Source organism: Fonsecaea multimorphosa (assembly GCF_000836435.1).
Source record: "Fonsecaea multimorphosa CBS 102226 unplaced genomic scaffold supercont1.5, whole genome shotgun sequence".
Lineage (NCBI taxonomy): Eukaryota > Fungi > Ascomycota > Eurotiomycetes > Chaetothyriales > Herpotrichiellaceae > Fonsecaea > Fonsecaea multimorphosa.
The window spans coordinates 1,355,445-1,376,914 of NW_015971639.1; the positions used below are offsets into that span (position 1 = coordinate 1,355,445).

Below are 21,470 nucleotides of genomic sequence, written 5' to 3' on the forward strand. Positions count from 1 at the left end.
AGACGCCCCTGCGCAATCGCTTCGTCGTTTAGTGCTTGGCCTCACCAGCCATATCCTGGGGTCCTGCAGGAAACTCCTCGCTACTCTTGTTCCGGCGGAACTTCACCTGGTTGACGAGACGGCCAGCCAGTCATACAACAATAGACGAAGCAGGGTCTGCATGGCGATGCGAGACTGTCTAGACCCACGGCTGGCAACCCCCATGCACTCGCCGGTGTCTATGCCGATCCGGCAGAGAGGTTGACGAGTTGCCAGTCTGAGATGTTCAAATACCGACGGAAACCGCGCAAACGGGGGAGGTATCCTGGCGATTCTCCTCGTTTTCTCTTCTGCTTCGCTCGAGATTGCGAGAGACTCAGAGACCTCCCTGGCCGGGTCCAACACTTTGCTTCAAGAAGAATATTGTCTGTCACGGTAAGGGACACATCACATCATGGCAGGCATCACAACCCTCCCAGAACCCATCACAATGTCGAAAGAGATGACCGTCCACACGGAAGGCATCCACGTCGAGAAGGTCTCGGAGCACGAACAACTCGTTGCGAGACTGAACAGTCTCGACCCTCCAGTGACGCCAGAAGAAGTCAAACGGGTGAAGAGGAAAATCGACCTGCGTCTCCCACCATTTCTTATGGTCCTGTATATCTTCACATGGCTTGACCGTGGAGCCTTGGGTTAGTTGCTTTCGACGTCGCTTGCGTCCATGCTTGATACTGACAGGTTGAAACAGGCAATGCCGCTCTAATGAACATCAAAACCGACCTCAACCTCTCTGGAGCTCAATACAGCCTCGCCGTCAGCATGTTCTTCGTTGGCACTTGCGTGGCCGACGTATTTACCAATGTTGGAATGCGCTACATTCGTCCAAGTCTCTATCTCTCGGGAGCCATGGTAGATCATATCCCAACCGACGTCCGGAAGAAGGTGTAAGTTGACTTGGCTTATAGATCGTCTGGGGTATCGTGGCTACACTCCAAGCGGTCGCTGGTGGAGCGTCAGGCCTGTATGCCATCCGATTCTTTCTGGGCATCTTTGAGGCTGTCTTCATTTCCGGTGCCCCATACTTGACAACAGTGGTAAGTCCCCAGCCGCCTGAAAGTCCTGTGTCAAACCTTCAATATGGGTATGTACGCTGACAGCGAGTTACAGATGTATCCGCGAGCAGTGAGTCCGCGTTCGTCCCAAATTTCTGACCATGCATGCTGAGTAGCTACAGGAATGGGGCAAGCGTATTTGCATCTATCTCTCTGCAACACCCATCGCCGGTGCCTTTGGCGGCTGGATCGCATGGGGCGTCGCTCACATCTCCAGCCAGCGCATCGAAAATTGGCAGGTCCTCTTCATCCTGGAAGGACTACTGACCGTCGCTTTCGGGATTTTGTGCCTCTGGGTCCTGCCCGACCGACCACACAACACTCGCTGGCTCAGCCCGCGCGAACGAGACGTGGCGGACTGGAGAATGATGAACGATGGAAACCGCACGCACGGTAAGGTGCACTGGAGTGTCGTAGCAAAACAGCTCCAGGACTGGCGCATGTGGATGAACATCGCCATCTACATGTGCCAGGTTATTTCGACGTACACAATCGCCACGTTCACGCCCATTATCGTCAACACCATGGGATTCGACAAGGTCAAGGCGCAGCTGATGGTGGCGCCGCCGTACTGCGTCGCCTTCGTCATGACCTTCGTCGTGGGCTACCTGTCCGACCGGCTGCGATCCTGCTCAGGCCTTCTGGTGATCAACTCGCTTGTTGCCGCCGCGGGCGACCTGATGCTCGTGCTCCTGCCGTCGCGGTACAACCACGCCCGTTACGGCGCCACCTTCCTGACCATCACGGGCATCCTGTCCGGCATCACCCTTTCCGTCGGCAACATCACGGGCAACTGCTGCGGCGACATCAAAAAGGCCATCGCCGCCGGTCTCTTCCAGGCCTTCGGCTCCACCATGGGCGTCGCCACCGGGTACCTATTCCCGGCAAAGGACGGGCCCGAATACAAGACCGGGTTTTGGGTCCTGTTCGCCTGCACCTGCTTCACGGGCGTGGGCTCGGCCATCGTGACATTCGTTAACGTCCGAGAAAACAGAAGACGGGACGCACTGACTGGGCCGCCGCCGACAGATCGCGTCATTGACTTTGACGAGGACGGGTTGATGGAGAAACATCCCCATTGGAGGTATTATAAGTGAGCTGGTGCATTCGGTCAGCCAGTCAGTCATAGGCGAGGGGGAGATCTGGAGAGACACGAAAGAAGGACTCTGGAATGCTTGCATTCTCTACTAAAAGAGCGAACAGCTCTCGCCTATTTAAACGCACGAGGGTGCCGAGGCGGAAGCCTGCTTGCCTACCAGGTACCTAGGTACATACCTGCAAGGCATGTGCAGGACAGGCAGGAGCGCCACAGTATCAGATCGATCCTCAACAGATCCAGGACTTGTCATCACTTGTAAGAGTGTTGAGGGAATATCATCCTGCTATCTATAGCGTCAACCTTTCTCGCAAACGGCAATCATGCGAGGGGAGCCTCGCTTCTTTGGACCGTCTTGGTATAAATCCAGAATGCCACCAAGACGTATCCGCTGTATACGACTCTCAACGCCATGATCCATCCATCCATCCATCCATCATTCTCCCTCTAATCGTTTTGATCCCTTGGCCAAAAGTGCTCCATCTCCATAAATCCACAATGACAAACCCCAGTATTGTGCCTTGATTTTGCGGAATATTGCTACATGGCGCACTCGTGTATCCCACCGGGACCCAGCTCGTTGTACTCGCTCCGGCTCAAAAAGCCCTTGCTGTTACCCTGATCCACAATAAAGACTACTTTGGCTGCCACTTGAGCTCCCAAGAACCCGGCTTCTTCCATGCCGGACACGTTGGGGTGTTTCCACTCGGGGAAATATTCGGGCGGTTTGACGAGTTTGATGGAGATCGGGGACTGCGAGAACCCTCGGTGTTGGTGGGAGAGTGTCGACATAGGATTGTTGGGGTCGGATCCGCTGCCCAAGGCCGATGGCGTCCCTCCCAGAGAAGGGTTCATGCTGGGGACTTGAAGGTGGTGCGATTGCGTGTTGGGCTGCATCATGTTCTTGGTCGCAGCAACAAGCAAGGGGTTGACGCCGTGGCCTCCTGGGTGGTGAAAAGGGTGGTTTCCCTGGCCAGGAATGGGTGTGTTTGTGCCTGGGGTGGCGACTGGAGTCGTGAAATTGGAGGGGAGCTCGGAGGTGAATATCGTGGCGGTTGACGGAGACAGGATATATCGTGTGTTGAGCACGGAGAGAAGGTTTGATGTGAAGCCTGTTGGCAGAAAGAAAAAACAAGTTAACAACAGCAGCATCTCTCGGGCCCAACTCAAACTTACCTCTGATTCGACTGCCGTTGCCCAGTATAATCAGATTGTCCCAGAGAGTTGCCCGCTGGGGAATGTCGGGAACGCTCAAGACCGTATGATGGATCGCCTCAGCGATTATGTCAACGATTCCCTCACATGCTCCTGGTGCGGGAGTCGCTGCCATGAACCGTTCCACTCCAACTTCAATCTCTCGCTTTCGTTTTCGACTCATGGGTTGATCGCCATTCGTCGACTCCTCCACTGGGATGAAGTCCACATATGTAAAAGTAGCTCGTTCTCGTTCCGAATTGCGTAATCGGATTTGTCTGGCAGCTTCGGCCGCGCCAGCTTTCTTTGCAGCAGCCTTTTCGGCCTTTTCCCGTTCGCGTTTTGCGAGCACCTCGGCGGCATTGTCGCGCGCAACGATGGCCGCGACGTCAAGCACACCTTCATTGTCCTCCTCCTCGCCGTTAGGACCTTCTTCACCCACCACCGTTCCTAGCCCTGGGCCTCGAGGCGCCTGACCTGGTCTCAGTCCCTCGCCATCCTTCGCATTCAGCCCAGAATCCAAGGCTCCTGTAGATGCTGCGGCAGCTGGATTAGCGGCAGGTACAGCTGTACTGCTGGAAGTCGACTTGGGATACGGCGTCCCAACAGGCAGAATCTCGCAAATGGGGCTCTTTTTCAATTGCTCTGCCATATCTTCGTCGAACCCCTGGCTCTCCAACACCTGCTGCAGCCGCTGTGTCATCGCGCGTCCACCACAACCGGAAAGAGCGATGCCCCTTCCAATATCATTGACCTGAAACTCCGTAACCGCAGTGACATCACATTTCTCATGCCCGACATCCAACACCAACGCAGTTGGCACACCATACGCATAGCAAGCCGTTAACGCCGAATCCATTAGACAGAAAGCTGGGATCTTCCAATTTTCAAAGACATATTGGGTAATCATCTCGTGATCCTTGGCGCTCCAACATGGCTGTGCAACGAAGAGGACCGGCATATGGAAGGGCGGAGAGATCATGTTATAGATGTGCGAAAGTAGGGCAAAAAAGGCAGACCAGTTCTCTATGCGCCCTTCTCTGATCGGGTAAACAGCGCCTTCCGTGGACCAGTGATCATCCTCAAAGGTTTCTATGGTTTCATCTTCCACGTCGGGTACCGCTTCTCCTTCTGGTTGGGGGGATGGTTGTTTTTCCTGCTCCGGCGGAGGAACCATTTCAGTATCCTGGGTTTCAGGCTTTGATGTTTCTTCGGCCGGAGGTGCCTCGTTCATCTCAACATCTGCCGACGGAGCAGGCTGCTCTTTCGGCTCTTCGACTTTGGGTTGCTCGTCGGCGGATTCTTCAAGCGTTGGTTGTGCTTCTCCATTCGGCTGCTCCGTTTTGGGTGCTTCGCCATTTGTTTGCTCAGACTTTGCCTGTTCACCATTTATTTGCTCGCCAGTGGCTTGTTCAGTCTTCTGCTCCTCGCCATTGGCGAGAAGAGCATCTGGTTTGCCATCGAGTTCAATGAGTTCTGGCTTGACAGACGCGGGGGCGGGCACGGGCTCAGGGTCGACCACTTTTGGCTTCGTTGTGACCTTCGTCCTGATCTTAACGGGTTCCCATTCTCCAGGGTTCGTGCCCGGGAACATGCGCGTGGGGAAGCGATATCTGGGGGGCGTGAAGGACTCGGGCAGCCCTAGTTGCGCCGCGGTGATTTGTGAGCCGGGCGCAATGATCTGGGAGTGGGTCAGCGAAAGTGGCCGTTTTGATGTTGTTCTGCGCGTGGGGAAGTGAAGCTTACGAGCACATGCTCATCTTTGAAAGGAGGCATCGCGGGATGGCGCGGTTACATCGACCTCACCTTGTCAATGTGGCTGGCGCGACGGATCGCAACTCTTGAGGGACATTTTTCTGTCACCCGCGCGAGACGAGCTGCGGACTGCGACGCGAAGCTTCGCCAAGAAATGTACTTGCGCTCAGGGTCGAAATGATCTACAGTACTCGACAGAAATGAGCGTAAATGACCCGCCGAAGCCATCCTCAACGCCACATGCTTGTGCCTCTCAGTGCACGGAATTATAGTGGCGTAGTCAAATTGCAGTCCACCGCCGGCATCGCATGGCCTGATAGAAGTGAGATCTGTTTCAGGAACAATTCCAAACAAGAGCATATCAATACAAGGGGAAGACAGCTAATCATCGTAAAAGGCTTTTGGTAGATTTCATCTATGGAAGTTCGTTATCAATCTCAATGGACCTCCTGTGCTGGCACCCAGCCCCCGCCATCGTCTCTGGTAATCGTACAATTGGAACTTGCTCCTTGCCAAAGCTGTGAATTTCTGGCAACGGCCCCATAATCAACGCCGGCCATGACCTTGAACTCCGGAACTCCATTCTCTGCCACAGCAGCACCTTTCTTGTCCATCCAAACTCGACGACGGATTTTCCGATGCTCTCTCTCCAACCTCAAAATGACCCACTTGATCGTCATCAGACTCGACCATGTCCACCGACGGTCAGGATCTTCGGCAAAACCTTCGTCGCTAACCACTTGCTGCAAAGCCCGGTCTGTCGCTGCCAGTAAGAGGCGCGCCATGTGTGGGCTGCAAGCGAGTAGTCGGCTCAGAAGCTTCATGCGGAAGACCGCTGGCCTGGTCGGTGTCGAAGGCATCGAAATCAAAGAATGAATTAGTGGGAAGTTGGTCAGGATGGAGGAGAAATCCTGTTCCGTCGAGGTCATTGACAATCGCTGCGCCAAAATCTGGAAAAGATTGCACATTGGCAAGAGCGTTGTCGTCGAGAAGGAGTGAAATATCGTCAAGGTCTGGAAGACCTGAAGCAGGTAGCTGATCCCAAGGTTGTGTTTGGGACTCGAGGGGAATGCTGGCAGGCTGATAGCCCAGGTCTCCGGCTGACACAGCAGGTCACACAATATCACAGCAGGATATTGTGTCATACCGGAGACAATGGGGAAGCTTGAAAGCGTTGCCATCGAGTCAGAAGTGGTCTGTTCACCTTGGGGGTGTTCGTGGATGAGGTTGAGTTGAGGAGCGAGGACCGGGGATTCGTGTTTCATGGGGGTCGAATCTTCGGACTGAACCAGGGTTGGATGACTAGACTCGGCATCCGAGCAGTCGTTGAATGACGATGGAGTGAAGGGTGGTTGAGCGGAAGATGCACGCAGGTCATGACCCGGTGTTGCATCCTCTGCGTCGTCGAAATCCATCTTGGGAGGTTCGGCGGGGACTGGCGGAGGGAAGTCTGCCTGGACACCAAATCTCGACTGGTAGCGAGCTAGGAGTTCTCGGAGGGAGGCATTTTCTTTCTCAATCCGAATTTGCCTGGCCTCAAGCTCTGCCACCGCGGCCTTTTGTCGTTGTCGAGACTTGTCGGCTGCTCTGCGATTCCTGAGGATCCTCTCGTTCTTTCTCTGTTCCTTCTCCTCCGCAGTCTTGGCTCGTTTTCGTGGTGGAAGTATTTGTTTGATTTCGGGGACCGGTTGACCCCAAGCTTTCCTCTTCTTCTTTTGGGGTTGGTCTGGGGGAGGTTGGCTGTCCTCCTTGTTATCGTCTGACAATGGAGGTGGTGTCGGGTAGCTGCGACTGTAGCCGGCTACAGTGAGGGACGCAGGGTCGACGACATCTGTCTGACCAGCCATGTTGATATGTTGAGCGGGGTTGATGTGCGCGAATTAACAAAAGGAGGAATTAAGGTAGATGGCAAGTTGGTAGAAGGGATTAGATTGTTGTTATTACGGTGAGGCCAAAGAGACCACGTATCCTCAAGGCGGACTCATGGTTGCTCAGGCCGAGCCATGCCAGAATAAAGTGGAGTGAACCATCAAAGGGAGATTAACCAAGGAAATTCATGCACAAGAGTTCGAAGGTGAAGAGGAAGGTTGGTGATGAGGTCGAGTTGGGTGAGGGAATGAGGAACAGGCACCTGGAATTAAATAAGGCCAGAGTGTCGAAATCGGAGGATGCAGGGGGTCACCTCCACTGCAGCCTCAGCAAGGCCATGGCAAGGGGGTTTCGGGTCCAAGTCTCTACACAAGCCAATCGCATCACTCTTCTCGGTCTCCTGGCTCACGGATCCTATTTCTGGCCTCCACTTGGCTGCCACTCATGTCGCCATCATCCCGCCTTCAACGCTTGCCCCTTGTCTCAATCCGAATCCGAATCGATGTTGCCTCCCTCGCTCCCTATGCGAGTTCCTCCATCCTGAGCTCAGCCTGCGTTTTAGACTCGTCAGCCGCACCTCCTTGTCCCACTCTTGTGCGCCGATGCACATCCGATCATGCTGTTCTGGTATATCCGTAGCTTCAGGAGACGCGCAACGTGTTCCAGTTGTATATGCGAGGAAGCGACTCGGTGTCTCGGAACGCAGGGGAACTTCTCCACAAGAGCAAGAAAGCGACAGACACCCAAAGAAGCCTGAAAACCTCTTCCCACATGGAGTCGTGGCTGCACCTCAGCATATGTCCTATCAAGGCAGTACCATACTGCCGCAACCGTCCCGCATTCCCATGGTGAGAGTGCTGACTGCAGTTCTTCGCTCCCCGTATAATCTCTATAATCTGACTCCTTGCAGACGTCCCTTTAGGGCTCGGACTGTACGCAACCAATCAAAAAATTGAAAAGTTTCTTGAATGCGTTTGTTGATGTGTTTGTCATGCCGTTGCTATTTCCTATCCTACCTGGAAGGCTGGCGTAGAAATGGGGTATCACTGTAATCAATCGACTTTTCCTGCCCTGACCGCCTCGCCGCCTGTCAATCATGATTTGTCTTTCCGTTACACCTGCCCGATAGTGTAGCTGCCCGATATTTGCGTGAGCATGCCATGCCTTTCCATATTTGGTAGGCAGCTGTCACCATATGCATCGCGCGGCTCAACCGCGCGCCCCAACATCCCTAATATTGTCACCGCAAAGACTGCATCAGCTGTGTTGAAGACTGACAGGTGCATCCAAGACCCGTTTCCTCATCCAATCACGGTCCCCGTAAAGCTTCTCCTGGTAGATCTCATCCACGAGGTCGTTAACCATGTCCTCGACGATTTGTTCTTGATACCGCTCACCGATCGGGCGGGCATTGGGGTGTGCAGGGCCATCTTTCTCGTATCCGTACCACCAGGGTCCATCAAACTTGCACTCGATCGCTCCGCCAGTGTAATGGCTAATCGCCGGGTAATAACCTAGCAAGCCGTCGTCCACGTCGCCATGTCCTCCGGTGACGGCTCTACTGCCCTTCTCAATGTAAGAAGCAGGTGGCAGGAATGCAAAGAGGTGTTCCCAGACCACGCCATGGTATTTACCATTCACCCAGAGTTCAATCTTGCTGCCAGGTAGGGTGCGCAGGTGAGGGAGGTCATGGTTAGGATGGGGCTCGGTCACGAGGTCGTACTTCTTGCCAGTTTCTGGGTTGATGGATTTGTTTTTTGTATTCAGCGTGGGCCGGCTGAGATCGTGGTTGGGCGTGTATTCGGGGCATTCGAAGTAAGTCATGCCCTTGTGGAGGAAGGGATTGCGGTCGCGGATGATGTCGTGATCGGAGGGCGCAGAACATCCCAGCATCGGATTCAAGGCGGAGCGAATAGCATCTCGACCATTGTGTGATTTCTTGACAGGATCCTCCTTGGTCTTAGCCACGTCGCCATCCTTGGGTTTCGGTCCGCCCTTAGCAGACTTCTTCCCTGCGCCGTGCCTCTTTTTCATGACAGCTGGTCCACATTTGAGATCCGGGTACTCAGCCGGGTTGTAGGTACCCTCGACAACCTTTTTGTGTACCTCCAGCGACGGCAGCGTGATCATAAGCCCTACAACATCCCCCGGCGACAAGTCGTCGGGATCTTGTCCACCTTCACCCTGCATATGGTACATCATGGTATTGAACCGCACGCTGCCATACTCTCTCGCCCTCCCACTCCTCAAAATGACAGCATAAGAGTAGGCATTGCCGCCCAGGTTCTCGCTCCAATGGTGTTCACGTCTGCAGAAACCCACTCTCAGACCGCCTCGACTCGTTGACGTTCTGTCCGAGTTCTGAGTCTCTGCCAGCGCGCGATCCGGGGCTTCTCGACCTGGCGGGGCAATACTAATGACCTTGGCTTCGAAGAAGAACTGTCCTTCCCGAGCAAAGACATTTGCCCTTGTAGTGTAGCTACCAAACTCCCCACTCTTGCCCAACATGTCCTTGGTAAAGACATTCTTGAGATTCTCGACGCCACATTGGGGGTGATTCTCGTCGCTGAGACGGGCGTAACGCGGAGGCGGCTCGTCGGCATGAAAGTAGAAAGTGGCAGGGTCTCGCTTCGCGCGAATGTAATAACGTTTCTCTTTACTCTCGACGCTGTTTCCTCGAGGTTAGCGATTCCACTCGCATGAGGGGAGATGAAAGGGTCTGTACTGAGTCCCCAGAGTGTAGAAGTCGGTTTTGTCACCCTTCGGGGCTATCTTAGAGTGGTCAAAGAACTTTGGGACCTCTTTCTGATCTTGCAAAAATTTAGGGTCATTGGGCGCAATGTAGGTGGGAAGAGCCACAGGTTTCTCGTCCTCGACCCGGTCAACCTTGGCCGAAACTTGTTCCTTGAGCTTTTCGCTTGGCTTTTTCTCCCGATGGCCACGGCCTGAAGTCTCGTCCATGCCGGGCTCAGGCGCAGATTCAGGCTCGAGGTCAGGTTCGGGCTTGACTCTCTTTCTGGGGGTAACGGGAATTTTGAAGGTGACCTTGTCGCGTGTCGGCATCGTGTCTCGCCGCAGTCTGCAGTGGTGAGCACTTATCGGATCGGATAAACCTCGGGCCGATATAGATATATGGAAGAGTGAGTTTGAAAGAGACAAACAGAACGAATAGATGCACATTGGGCTCCAAGTGCGAAATTCACTTGTCACTTTCACTCCTTAGTACACGATATTGAGTCACAGACACTGTTGCAAGTCCAAGTCATGGCCAAGAGAGTTTCCTATATCCTGTGACTTCATTGTTCTATCAGCTCCCTTTGAACCACCCTCCCAGAAAGCGGTAGGCAGCCAGTACATCTCCTACAGGACCAGTATCTCGTGCAAGCCCAATGAAGCTCAAGAACCAGCCTTCCACAATCCACCTTGCGACGAACCCAGAAATCGCCAAACCAGTGGCAATTATATATCCACAGTTGAGTAAGATCAGCAATGCCTCGATATTGTTAAGGAGGACCGCCCAGCCCACATAATTTGTCGCTCGAAAGGCAAAGCCAAATGAGTCGCTTTCCTTTGTCTCTGTTGGCCATATGACTAAAAGGATAGGAAACAACTTGGTGCAGCTGGAGACTAACAGGGCAGTGCTGATGGCGCTGGGACTGGCACGGCTTGTGGCAATGGTAGGGCGATTGTCGGAGGTTGAGCAGGAGGCCGTTGTGGGCGTCGCATCTGCGAGAGACTGTTCCTGCCTTTTCTGGTAGGCCACGAGCATCCGGACCAATGCTCGAATGGTGCCATGTTGGGCAAACGTCGCTAGGACATTCATGGTCAAAAAGAAAAGATATTGTGCTAAAATGGGCGTCTCGCTGAGCCGCGATCCCACAGCAGGGCCCCCGTTTGTTGCATTTGACTTTTCAATCCTTGCCCAGGTGATGTAGACATCGAACAGGACAAGCAATGTACCCAGACGCAAGATACTGGGATCGAACTTGTCATCTGAGCGCCCCAGCCTGTTGAAGAGAAGATGGCGATAGACCTACCCTTCCGTCAAACAAAGCATGAGAGACACAGACAATCTGCTCACCTGCGGTTTTATCAACACGAGATCGATGAATAGGACGACAAAGTCATGTTCGACATATTTGTCGGCGAAGCGTTTGCAGTTGGGGCATTGTGTCAGGCGAACGCCTTTGCCCAGGGTTCGGTCATCTGCTTTGCTGTAGACTGTGTATAGCTCCTTGACCGGAGTACTGCAAGTGATGCATATGGGCATGCCTGCCTTGAACGGAAATGCGGGATTGCAGATAGTGTCGCATTAGGGGGGATGGTAGGAGGGAGGGTAGGAGAGATGGCAGTGGCTAGTATGAGGCGGAAGTGAGTCGAAAGGGCAACTATGCCGGCAGCAAGCGAAAATCCCACAATCACCGTCGTCACTTTCTCGACTCATTCTCATCTGTCAACATGAATTCTGTCTGCCTGCAGAAGTTCAGCATATTTTCGCACAATGTGCTTGATGCGGCTTAGCGATGTCTGCCTCGTGCAATGCTTTCCTATCCTCTACCATTCACAACCAAGTGAGCAGTGGAAGCGGACCCTCCTTGCCTCTTAGGTTCAGCCTCCCTCGCCCCTGAGATCAGCTTGATTGATTGGCTCGAGGTGTGATCCATTTCCGGTATAGAGGGACTTAGAGACTTCCAACCTACCTAGCGAGCTACCTAGCGAGCTAGGTATCCAGCGTCGCCAGGAGCCGAACTCCCTCTATCCCTCTTTGGGCAGATTCCGCGAGAAAGCCTCGCGGTCAAGCAAAAGAGGCTATGACGGCGTGACGGGAAGGCCTCGCATCGTATTCGTGTTTCATGGTTTCATATGGCAGGTATACAAGGTAGGTTGTGTGATGGAAATTGATATAAGTGTTTTCCCCCATCCCTTCTCCCGTTCATTTATCTCGAGTGCCTTTCTCCCATATTCCGTCTTCGAGCCAGTTTTCGCATCCCGCCATGGTGTTCATATACACATATCGCAAAATCAGGGCGTATCGTGCTCGTAAAGCCGCTGAAGCTGAAGCCCAAAATCAAATATCAACGACTGCGGGCTCAGACTCATCAACCGCACCAACCAACCCCAAGTCACCATCCAATACCTCCAAGAAGACAAAGCCATGCCCGCAATGCACTCGAGAAAAGAGCAAGGCCCGCAAATACCGATGGAAACTCCTTTTCTGCCTGCTTCCTGCATTCTTTAATGCCAGTCTGGACTTGACTATCGTCGCGACAGCATTGCCGCAAATTGCATCCCATTTCAGTCAGTACTATTCTGTCCCTCTTCGGGCTTGCCTTCTTCTTCCCGCGCAAACCACTGACCAAAATGCGACAGACAAGTTTAACCAGCTCAATTGGATCGTTACCGCCTTCACACTTACGTCGACAGCATTCATTCCCGTCTTCGGTCAATTAGCAGACACATTTGGCCGTCATACTACCTTGCAGAGTGCCGTGGTCACCTTGACCATTGGAAGCGTCCTTTGCGCTGCGACCCCAAACTGGGCCGTCCTCCTCCTCGGCCGTGCACTGCAAGGCATGGGCACTGCGGGAATACAGAATGTCACTATGATCGTTCTCGCGGATTCAGTGTCCTTGAGAGATCAGGCTGTCAACACAAGTATTTTTCAGTTGTTGAATGGAATTGGCTATGGTGAGTACTGCCCTGTTTTCGCGAGCCCATGAGATGTACCTTTTTTGGTAACCTGTCTCTTTTCTCAGCCGTTGGACCCATCATAGGCGGGTACCTAACGAACGCAAACTGGCGATACTGCTTTGTTCTGGGCGCGGGCATTTCCGTCATAAGCATTGTCACCATCTTTCTCCTCAGGAACGACCTCAAGGCAGGCAGAGTCTCCATCTCGCACCCTGCGCCAAACTCCAGCCGCCTCCAAGCACTGACGAACGGCCTCTCTACACTCGACTTTGGCGGCATCGTCCTGTTCATATTCGGAGTCGGTCTCGTCATCTTGGGAACAGCCTGGGGTGGTTCAACATACCCCTGGTCCTCCGCTGCCGTTCTCGCGCCAATCATCATCGGTGCCATTCTCATTGTCCTCTTCTTGTTCTATGAGAAGCTCCTTTCTTCTCCGACGAGCTTCCTCTCACGCCACCTACCACAAGGCACTGTGCCCATGATCCCATCGTCGATCCTCTCCTCCAAAGACGTCACTCTTATCTGCTTCATCGCCGCCGGCACCGGCGCCGCGCTCTACAGCGTCTTCTACTTCATCGGCATCTATTTTACGTTGGTTGAAGGGTACGCGGCCTCCCACGCCGGCGAACAACTTTTATACTACGTCCCCGGGATAGGAGTCGGCGTATATTTCGCAATATTCGTCTGCAATGTCTACCCGAGACAGACATTCCCGCCGCTGGTCACGGGCACCATCATTGAAAACGCCGGGATCGCCGTGCTTGCCTACGCGGTCAAAGTCAAGAATGAGACACTGGTCAACGTGATGATGGGCATCGCGGGAGCTGGCACGGGTATGCGCTTCATGCCTTCCAACCTACATTTGGCGGGCATGTTTCGCGACCGGTTGGCCCCGGCATATTCGCTTTTGAGATTCGCTTTGCCGTTTGGCGGCACCCTCGCACTCACTATCATGGGCTCGGTGTTTCAGAACCAGATGAGCGAGTACTTTGGCTCCAGCGCCGTCAACTCGGGCAACACGAACAACACTAACAACGGGACATCCGTGGGCTTCAGCCTGCACAACCAAGCCTCCCTCGACCTGATCAAGAACCTTCCACCGGCCGAACAGAAAGCCATCCGCTCGCAAGGCGCCACCGCGACCATGTGGGCGTTTATATCCATCCTGCCGATCCTGGGGCTGAGCTTGCTGGCCAGCCTGTTCCTGGGGAACGTGTGGATCTCGAAGAAAAAGCAGGGAAAGGGGGCGGCGGCGGCGGCGGCGTCGGACGCGGAAAAGGCAGAAGCGGAAGGGGCCGAGGACCTCCGCGACCGCGAAGACGGCCTGTGTCGCCGCCACGCTGCCTCTGTCGCCGCGGACGACGGTGCGTCGTCGGCAGCGGCTGGCGCAGCCGTGGAGAAGAAGCACGAGGAGCAGCGAAACGAAGTCGAATACATCAGCGAGGTGTTCCTCCTCGCGGTTGCCAGGGGCGACGTGCGCAGACTGAAGAGAAAGGGCGCATCGGAGGAGGAGGTGGCGGTCGTTAGTACCTCGCAGTCACGCGGAGGAGGAAGTAGAGCACCTGCAGGTGGACAAGGGACGCACTTGCAGATGAAATTGGATGGAGGTGCGTGAAAGAAACCTGCTATCAGCGGGAGGAAATCGGGCCCTCCGGCTGAGGGGGCGATAGACATACATATTCACAGTTTCTGGGAGCGTGGGCGTTAGCGGACATTTGGGTAGCATAGCGTATGGGTACCTCGTAAGAGGGGAGAGTGTTCTGCATAGATAAGCGGCTTGCTTTAGACCTTATATAACTTGTATCTATAGATTGTTGTCGCCATCTACATCTGATTTCCATGTTTATTGTGTGTATCCAGTCATATATCATAAGTCACCTACCTACCTAGCTAGACTGTACATTGTAATATTGCTTGTCCTGGTTTCCAGTCTCGTCTAATCAGCAATCTTCTTCCCGTCCGCCCACGTAGGCTTCACGGTCCTGCACACACTTTCGTAATCCAAAAAGACGTCCGTCTTGTTCCCACCGTCAAAGATGCCCGGCGTCGTCCAAAACATGGTCCAGTTGGTCTCCGGAATCTTCCACGTGCCCCTGGACCGTTCAAAGTACCACTTATTCACCGGGTTGTCCTTCCGACTGCGCCAGCAGACGCCCCTCGGAAAACACGTGCGCACCATGGCATTGAACACAATGTCCGCCACGCCGCCGGCGCCTTGGGACTTTTTGAGGACGGCGAATTTGTCGAGGTAAGGGACTAGACGGTCTGTGTCGTCGTCAGAGCAACCCGGCGGCGTTTCCCACGTGAGGATGGCGCCGCCTTCGTATTCACCTGCGATGATCACACCGGCGATTCGGTCATTGACGCGGTTCAGATATGCTTCCACGTCGAGCTTTCGGTTGAAAGAGTCGTCGATGAGGTATGTCAGACGATCCAGGTCGATTCTGGGGTCGGTCAGTTGCAGACGAGGCTTTGACGCACCAGTCCAGATCTGAGCCTCTGGGTTGGGCAAGATGGTCAGCGGCATGCCCCGTTTCACAAAAGTGGAAGTCGTCACGGGTATTGAAGATGTGTCGTGTGTCAGTCTGCCTGTAGGCAAAGATGATGAATACGCCGGCTTATCGGTCAACAAATTATGGATTAGAGGGTTCTTCTGCCTTCTCGTCCCGACGCCTGACACTCCGCTATCGTTCAACCTGGCACTATTCGCGGCTTCCAGAGGCGTAGTCAGCAAACCAGACGAAGAAGATGGGAGCATCTTCAGTGCGTCACGAAACAACTTCAGATTCGAGGCATGCTTCTGAGAAACGCTTCCTTCAGTTGAGCTCCTCAACTCCTCCTGCAAGGCGGAATATTCTTGCTCCAGATTGACGAAAACATGCTTTTCGTCGATGGACTTTGTGCTCGGGATGGACCCAGTCTCATCAACAACAATGATCCTCTCCAAGGAAATCTGTTTACGCTCCGTCTCGAGCTGCTTTCCCTCTGGAGGGCTGGAGATGTGACCGGAAAGTTCTCTGGTCAAGCCCAGCAGAGCCTCGTCAGCTGTGATAGAGACAGCTTGGGACCGTTCCGCGGAATAAGCCACTGGAAGGACGATTGGTATCCTGCCCCGCCTCAGAGGACGGGTCAACAATTTTCGTAGGAAAACTTGAGGCCTGCCGTCGGCACCGAAACTCAGAAGATTGTCAAGTATTCTCGCGCCCGAAGGGTGGACGGCGTCAATGACAGCAACCAGTTTATCTGCAGCCCGGGTGAGGCTTTCCCTTGTTGCTCGTGGAGTTTCCTCCTGAGGTACCTCCAAGACGACACAAGGTGCCATGCTGAGACGAGAAAGAGAAGACAAGGTTTGAGCGATGCCCTTCACAATGCCGTCAGCCATGGCATTGATGTTGCTGATCTTGACGAGGGCAACATGTAGGGTCTCTAGCTCTTCCAATGCTGAATGTTGTGCATTTTCAGACTGTTTAAAGACCGGGCTGTCCTCCGAGGCTCTGGTACGACCGAGCAGGTCTCCCGCCTTGACCTGGGGCTGCTGTCTCTGCGGGCCATGTTTCTGCTCCGGAGCAGCCTTTGTTGGGTTCTTCAGCCAAGATATATAGCCCTTTGCATCTCTTTTGGTTGCTGCCGAGCTCAACAGGCTTGTGAAGAACTCCCTGTTTGCGAGACGCTGTTTGGCTCTCTCGGTAAAAGAAGTTTGCCGGTCCTGCTGCACGCGATCTGGAGGGTTGTGTGACGCATGGTCATCGGTCCGTGGAGCGGGCTGAGTAGAGTAGCAACGAGAATTGGATCGGGAGAGGAGCGAGGGGGAGCATGGGTGGGAGATGAAGTAGGCCTTCAAGGCTTCAGCAGCGACGTTTCTGCATGTAAACTGTGAAGTATAATGACTCCGAGCTGAACTCAAGGCGGTGTGGTTCATGTTTCCGCAGGGTAGTCAACAAGAATGGAGGACCCAAAGCCCAACAAGTGTATGAGAAGGTCACCCGGGCATGTATCCTGCCACGAGGTATATGTCAAGCAGCCCTGCGCAGATTTTCATTGTGCAGCCACCCATGCAGCCACTCATGCAGCCACTCATGCATCGAGGGGGAAAATTTGGTGACGCTGATGGCACAAGCGAAGCAAAGATACTGCCGGTTCGAGCCAGAGCGCAGCCTTCACCGCCCTGATCAAATTCAAAGATGATTGGCTGAATACTCGACCCCTCAGTACCAGGGGAAAATCCTTCTGCTCCAACAACATTCCAAGGCGTGCAAGGCTTCCTTTTTCTTTGCCTACGCTCCACGCCTTCACGCGCAGCCCTCGCTCTGAGTATCGGTGTTAAGGGATGAAGAGATGGTTTGTGTTGCCATTCATCTTTGCAAATGCTGACCAAGTCGTTGCTATACCTCTGCCACCCGTCTTCTCCCGAACTTCCAGGGGGCCTTTCAGCCTTGTTTGTACGATGAACCTCGTATATTCGTCCAATCGTTCGACTTTGTCAGCCTCGGAATGTCTCCGCATGTTCCCATCTCGGACTTATCGAATAATTTATTACGACCGACGTCATGAGCGCCGAGGGTCCAGCGGGGGGAAACGGACAAGGCTGTCTTCTGACGCGTTCCATCTCAATTGATATGTCAAAGGTATAAAAACTGCTAAAACCCCAAGTGCCAGTAGGTGCATGAACTCATCTGGGCACATTGCCTCGAAAAGTCACAAGCTCTCATTCCTAGTGCACTTGAATTTCAACTCCATATTGATACTTCTGACAAGATGGCGCCTCAATTGGCTTGGCTAGGGCTGGGGAATATGGGCAGGGTAAGTACAACTAATCTGGCAGGCCATTGTGCTATACTAACTCCCACTCTAGGGCATGTGCAAGAACTTGGTCGAGAAGGGCAACCTATCCAACCCGCTGATCATTTTCAACCGCACCCCGCAACGGGCCCATGACCTCGCCGAAAAGATCGGCCACGCGACCGTGGCTTCCTCCGTGCAAGAAGCCGCCTCCAAAGCAGACATTATATTCTATTGTCTAGGCGACGACCCAGCCGTGCTCTCGACCCTCGAAGAGGTCCTGAAAACCGATGTCAAGGGCAAGCTGATTGTCGACTGCAGCACGGTCCATCCCGAGACCACGGCCAAGGAAGAAAAGATGGTGGAAGAAAAGGGAGCCAGCTTCGTGGCCTGTCCCGTCTTTGGAGCCCCGGCCATGGCTGACGCTGGCCAGCTGATATGCGTCGTGGCGGGCAAACCTGACGCGGTGCAAAAGGTGCTGCCATACTGCAAGGGTGTCATGGGCCGGGCCAATGTGGATTTCTCGGGTCAGGAGCCGAGAAAGGCCACACTCCTCAAGATCATTGGCAACACCTTTGTCTTGGGCATGGTCAACGCCCTGTCTGAGGGGCATGTCCTGGCCGAGAACTCCGGTCTCGGTGTCGACGAGCTTCACAAATTCATCGAAGCCATGTTCCCGGGACCATACACGGCCTACTCGAACAGGATGAAAAGCGGCGACTACTACACGCGGCCGGAACCGCTGTTCGCCGTGGACCTGGCGCGAAAAGACGCAAGGCACGCCATGGATTTGGCCAAGCGGAGCGGGTGCCGAATGCGCCAGGTCGAAGTCGGGGACGATTATTTGAAGACGGTCAAGGAGACGGTGGGTGAGAAGGGCGACATTGCCGGTATCTATGGCGCCGTAAGACTGCAAGGCGGGTTGAAGTTTGGAAACCAAGACTAGTCAGTGTTACCAAGAGAGTGAGCGGCCGGTCGAACCACTGGGTGGTGAGTGTAGGATTATGGACCAGACTTAGAGAAAATACCCACCCCTAGAGGTGTATATCCTACTTGTACGAGGGAGGTCCATGGCCAGCCTGCTATGGACCTACATAGTTATGAAGCTGTGGAACCAGGCAGCTGCCCAGGGCGGACGAATGCTAGAAACCAGATATAGGACGCCCAACTAGTCCTGGACTCGTGTTGCGCACCCTCCTGCAAAGTACGAAAGAACAACGCAGTGAGATCCCGACAGGTGCTCCGTGCACCGCATCACTGAGTGTTACAGCATATCGAGACGTGCCACAACGTCGGTCAATCAATTGGCGTGATTCTGGCGCACTTGAGAGGTCTCTGTTTCCTCTGTAGGCTCTCGATTTTTGGTGTACGTAAGTTTTGCTCGCTGATTTGTTCATCGGCTCGCTCGCTTCTTGCACCAAGCCACGGTTACACTTTCGTATTAGGGACCTCGTTTACAGGAACCTTGGTATACTTAAAAGCTTACTTGAGGCAGCTGAGCAAGGGACGGGCTGCTTAGTCCACCGGCAGTCTGGGCGTCTAGGCAGCTCAACCTGTTCAGGGAGATGTAAGCGAAACCACCCCATCTCTCCGTCCAGACTCCCGCGTGGTTATAATTCTATTTTTTTTTCTCTTCTCGATAATTGCATCCGATGCGACGGACTGAAGCCTATCTTCACGAGGGCTGATACATGTCTCCTCGGAAACTGACATTCTTTGTAGCGCACATCGTCAACCGCATCTGCTGTCGTAGCAGTGATGAAATGCCTTTTTGGGGTGTAACCTTCACAGCCCGCATCGTATTGAATTCATCACGAGATTCAAGGTAAGTTTGAATACCTATATATGGCCTGAATCGGGATACGGTCCCAGAACCCAGAGGCGGTCTCTTTCAGCCCTCGACAACCTATTTTGAGAACAACGTATCCCTCAAACCCCTTGTATATCAATTCTTCGCACAGAAGCCATGAAAGTCATCATCATTGGGAGTGGCCTAGCCGGCCCGGCAATGGCGCTCGCACTGCACCGCCACGGCATCTCGTGCAAAGTCTTCGACCTGCGCGACGAGGCCGCGTTCGACGGCGGTTTCGTGGCGCTGGCCCCAAATGCGCTGCGCGCCCTCGACCGGATCGGGGTGTACGACCGGGTCAGGACGCAAGGGTGGAACTACGAGGAGTTTCGGTTCCTGTCGTCCAGAAACCTGAGCCGGATCGCGACGGTGCTGAACGGCAGCGTCGACAAATACGGGTACAAAGCGGTGCGCGTTTCGCGCGGCATCGTCCGGCAGACGCTGGTGGATGCGCTCCGGCAGCGGGACATCGAGCTGCACCTCGACAGCAAGTGCGTGCAGATTCAAGAGACCGACCACGACACCGTCATTGCCACCTTTGAGGACGGGCGTACAGAGGAGGCCGACTTCCTCGTCGGTGCTGATGGCATCCACTCGCGCGTGCGTCGACACCTCGAGCCCACCGCCGTGCCCACCTTCAGCGGCCAACTCGGCGTCGGCGGATCCCTTGCCAGAACCAAGCTGCAGCAGCAACCGGGGAGAGAAATGTACATGCCGTGTCTGATACTGGGCAAGCTGAATTCGTTCATGTTCATGCCCTGCACGTACACGGGGGACCGGGTGAGTTGCTTCGCGACCGTCGAGGCGGGGGACCGGAGTCGCGAGGAATGGGCGACGCTCCAGAATGACGAGCAGGCGCTGTACAAGATGTTGCAGTCGCACCATGAGAACGAGACGTGGCCGGAGATTGTCCGCGTCGCGTCGCAGGGCGTCGACATGTCCTCGCTTTCCCTGTGGCCGTAGGTCGACAAAAGCACACTTATTCTGCTGGTGGCAAAAACTTACGAGTGACACAGGTATTACAAAGTCCCCGAACTGACCTCCTGGTCCAGCGCCTCCAGCAGGGTCATGGTCATCGGCGACGCCGCGCACGCCATGCCTCCCACGGGCGGCCAGGGCGCGGCGATGGCGTTCGAGGACGCGCTGACTCTGGCCGACACTCTGGCCCTGCTGCTCCCGGACAAAAAGGAGTCTCAGCGGCATCAAGACCACCTGCTGGAACAATGGCAGACACTCCGCAAGGATCGCGTCAAGAAGATCCTCGCCTTCACCTCCAAGGGCGGGGACATGCGGAAGTCGTCGCCCAGCACCTTGCAGCAGATCGTCAAGGAGTGGGTCATGTGGGCGTACTTCCTGTTCATCGGCGAGGACGCGGGATTGTCGTGGATTTATGAATATGATACGCGGAAATTTCCTGGCTACCTTAAGGTACTGTAGGTAGGCATTGAGGGACAAGGGGTCTCCTGATGTTGGGATTTGGGGCGTTTGGAAAATTCATGCTTGCCCACGTCCACGGGATCCAGGGCCGGAAGGAAACATATTGATGTATGTGTACCCTGCTTATGTCCTATTGTATTAGGTCGGCGGCGGGCGGCAGCGGCGGCGTGACTTGTCAAAATATCATGTATCATTACTCCTCTATTCCCCACGACCAAGTATTTCCACTCCAGGATAATGAAATACCGTACTCGTTCCAGTGACAAGGGTATTTCAGACGTCTTTGCAATCGGAGAATCCTCTGGCTAAGAGAACCGACCCAAGCCAGGTCGAGAGGCGCGCGTCCTGTAGCCCACTGTAAACCCTGTCAACCAGTTGTGCTCGAATTTGACCAGTCCTGCAGGGTAGGTAGGTCAGACCAGGCCAGATCATGGTCATATCGAGTGACTGGTAAGAAGCAGGGTATGGACCCCCAAAAAAGGTAGGAAGGCAGGGGGGGTCGAGTGTCGATCAGGCGGACCAAGGGGGACTCGGATGGATAGATAGATGTATGGATGGACGGATGGGATAGATGCAGGGGCTCGCCTTGCCTTTCCTTGCCTTGCCGTGCCGATCGCTCATGCATTCATGCATGCATGGTACTTACGGTCGATAGCCTCGAGACTGTGAGACGTACGAGGTACTTCCTAGGTGGCTTTTAAACTAC

The 21,470-nt window shown here is 54.2% G+C and overlaps 9 protein-coding genes across 9 annotated transcripts; 4 read left to right on the top strand and 5 right to left on the bottom strand.

Moving 5' to 3' along the window:
- Positions 1-433: 433 nt before the first annotated feature.
- Z520_03713 (uncharacterized protein) lies at positions 434-2,191 on the top strand (the record flags this gene model as incomplete). Its single annotated transcript, XM_016774223.1, has 5 exons — positions 434-674; positions 731-891; positions 948-1,076; positions 1,150-1,164; positions 1,217-2,191. 5 exons carry the CDS (start codon positions 434-436, stop codon positions 2,189-2,191), a joined length of 1,521 nt encoding a protein of 506 aa, XP_016635169.1.
- Positions 2,192-2,730: 539 nt separating this feature from the next.
- Positions 2,731-5,160, bottom strand: Z520_03714 (uncharacterized protein; the record flags this gene model as incomplete). The annotated part of the gene is made up of 3 exons (XM_016774224.1): positions 2,731-3,302; positions 3,367-5,065; positions 5,131-5,160. The coding sequence occupies 3 exons, from the start codon at positions 5,158-5,160 to the stop codon at positions 2,731-2,733; spliced, it is 2,301 nt and encodes a 766-aa protein (XP_016635170.1).
- A 416-nt stretch (positions 5,161-5,576) lies between these two features.
- Z520_03715 (uncharacterized protein) lies at positions 5,577-6,986 on the bottom strand (the record flags this gene model as incomplete). The annotated part of the gene is made up of 1 exon (XM_016774225.1): positions 5,577-6,986. The coding sequence occupies one exon, from the start codon at positions 6,984-6,986 to the stop codon at positions 5,577-5,579; it is 1,410 nt and encodes a 469-aa protein (XP_016635171.1).
- Positions 6,987-8,265: 1,279 nt separating this feature from the next.
- Z520_03716 (uncharacterized protein) lies at positions 8,266-10,071 on the bottom strand (the record flags this gene model as incomplete). Its single annotated transcript, XM_016774226.1, has 2 exons — positions 8,266-9,676; positions 9,734-10,071. 2 exons carry the CDS (start codon positions 10,069-10,071, stop codon positions 8,266-8,268), a joined length of 1,749 nt encoding a protein of 582 aa, XP_016635172.1.
- A 244-nt stretch (positions 10,072-10,315) lies between these two features.
- On the bottom strand, positions 10,316-11,278 carry Z520_03717 (uncharacterized protein; the record flags this gene model as incomplete). Its single annotated transcript, XM_016774227.1, has 2 exons — positions 10,316-11,041; positions 11,090-11,278. 2 exons carry the CDS (start codon positions 11,276-11,278, stop codon positions 10,316-10,318), a joined length of 915 nt encoding a protein of 304 aa, XP_016635173.1.
- A 724-nt stretch (positions 11,279-12,002) lies between these two features.
- On the top strand, positions 12,003-14,314 carry Z520_03718 (uncharacterized protein; the record flags this gene model as incomplete). The annotated part of the gene is made up of 3 exons (XM_016774228.1): positions 12,003-12,306; positions 12,379-12,696; positions 12,765-14,314. 3 exons carry the CDS (start codon positions 12,003-12,005, stop codon positions 14,312-14,314), a joined length of 2,172 nt encoding a protein of 723 aa, XP_016635174.1.
- Positions 14,315-14,635: 321 nt separating this feature from the next.
- Z520_03719 (uncharacterized protein) lies at positions 14,636-16,618 on the bottom strand (the record flags this gene model as incomplete). Its single annotated transcript, XM_016774229.1, has 1 exon — positions 14,636-16,618. The coding sequence occupies one exon, from the start codon at positions 16,616-16,618 to the stop codon at positions 14,636-14,638; it is 1,983 nt and encodes a 660-aa protein (XP_016635175.1).
- Positions 16,619-17,454: 836 nt separating this feature from the next.
- Z520_03720 (uncharacterized protein) lies at positions 17,455-18,424 on the top strand (the record flags this gene model as incomplete). Its single annotated transcript, XM_016774230.1, has 2 exons — positions 17,455-17,499; positions 17,552-18,424. 2 exons carry the CDS (start codon positions 17,455-17,457, stop codon positions 18,422-18,424), a joined length of 918 nt encoding a protein of 305 aa, XP_016635176.1.
- Positions 18,425-19,444: 1,020 nt separating this feature from the next.
- Positions 19,445-20,764, top strand: Z520_03721 (uncharacterized protein; the record flags this gene model as incomplete). The annotated part of the gene is made up of 2 exons (XM_016774231.1): positions 19,445-20,286; positions 20,344-20,764. The coding sequence occupies 2 exons, from the start codon at positions 19,445-19,447 to the stop codon at positions 20,762-20,764; spliced, it is 1,263 nt and encodes a 420-aa protein (XP_016635177.1).
- Positions 20,765-21,470: the final 706 nt, after the last annotated feature.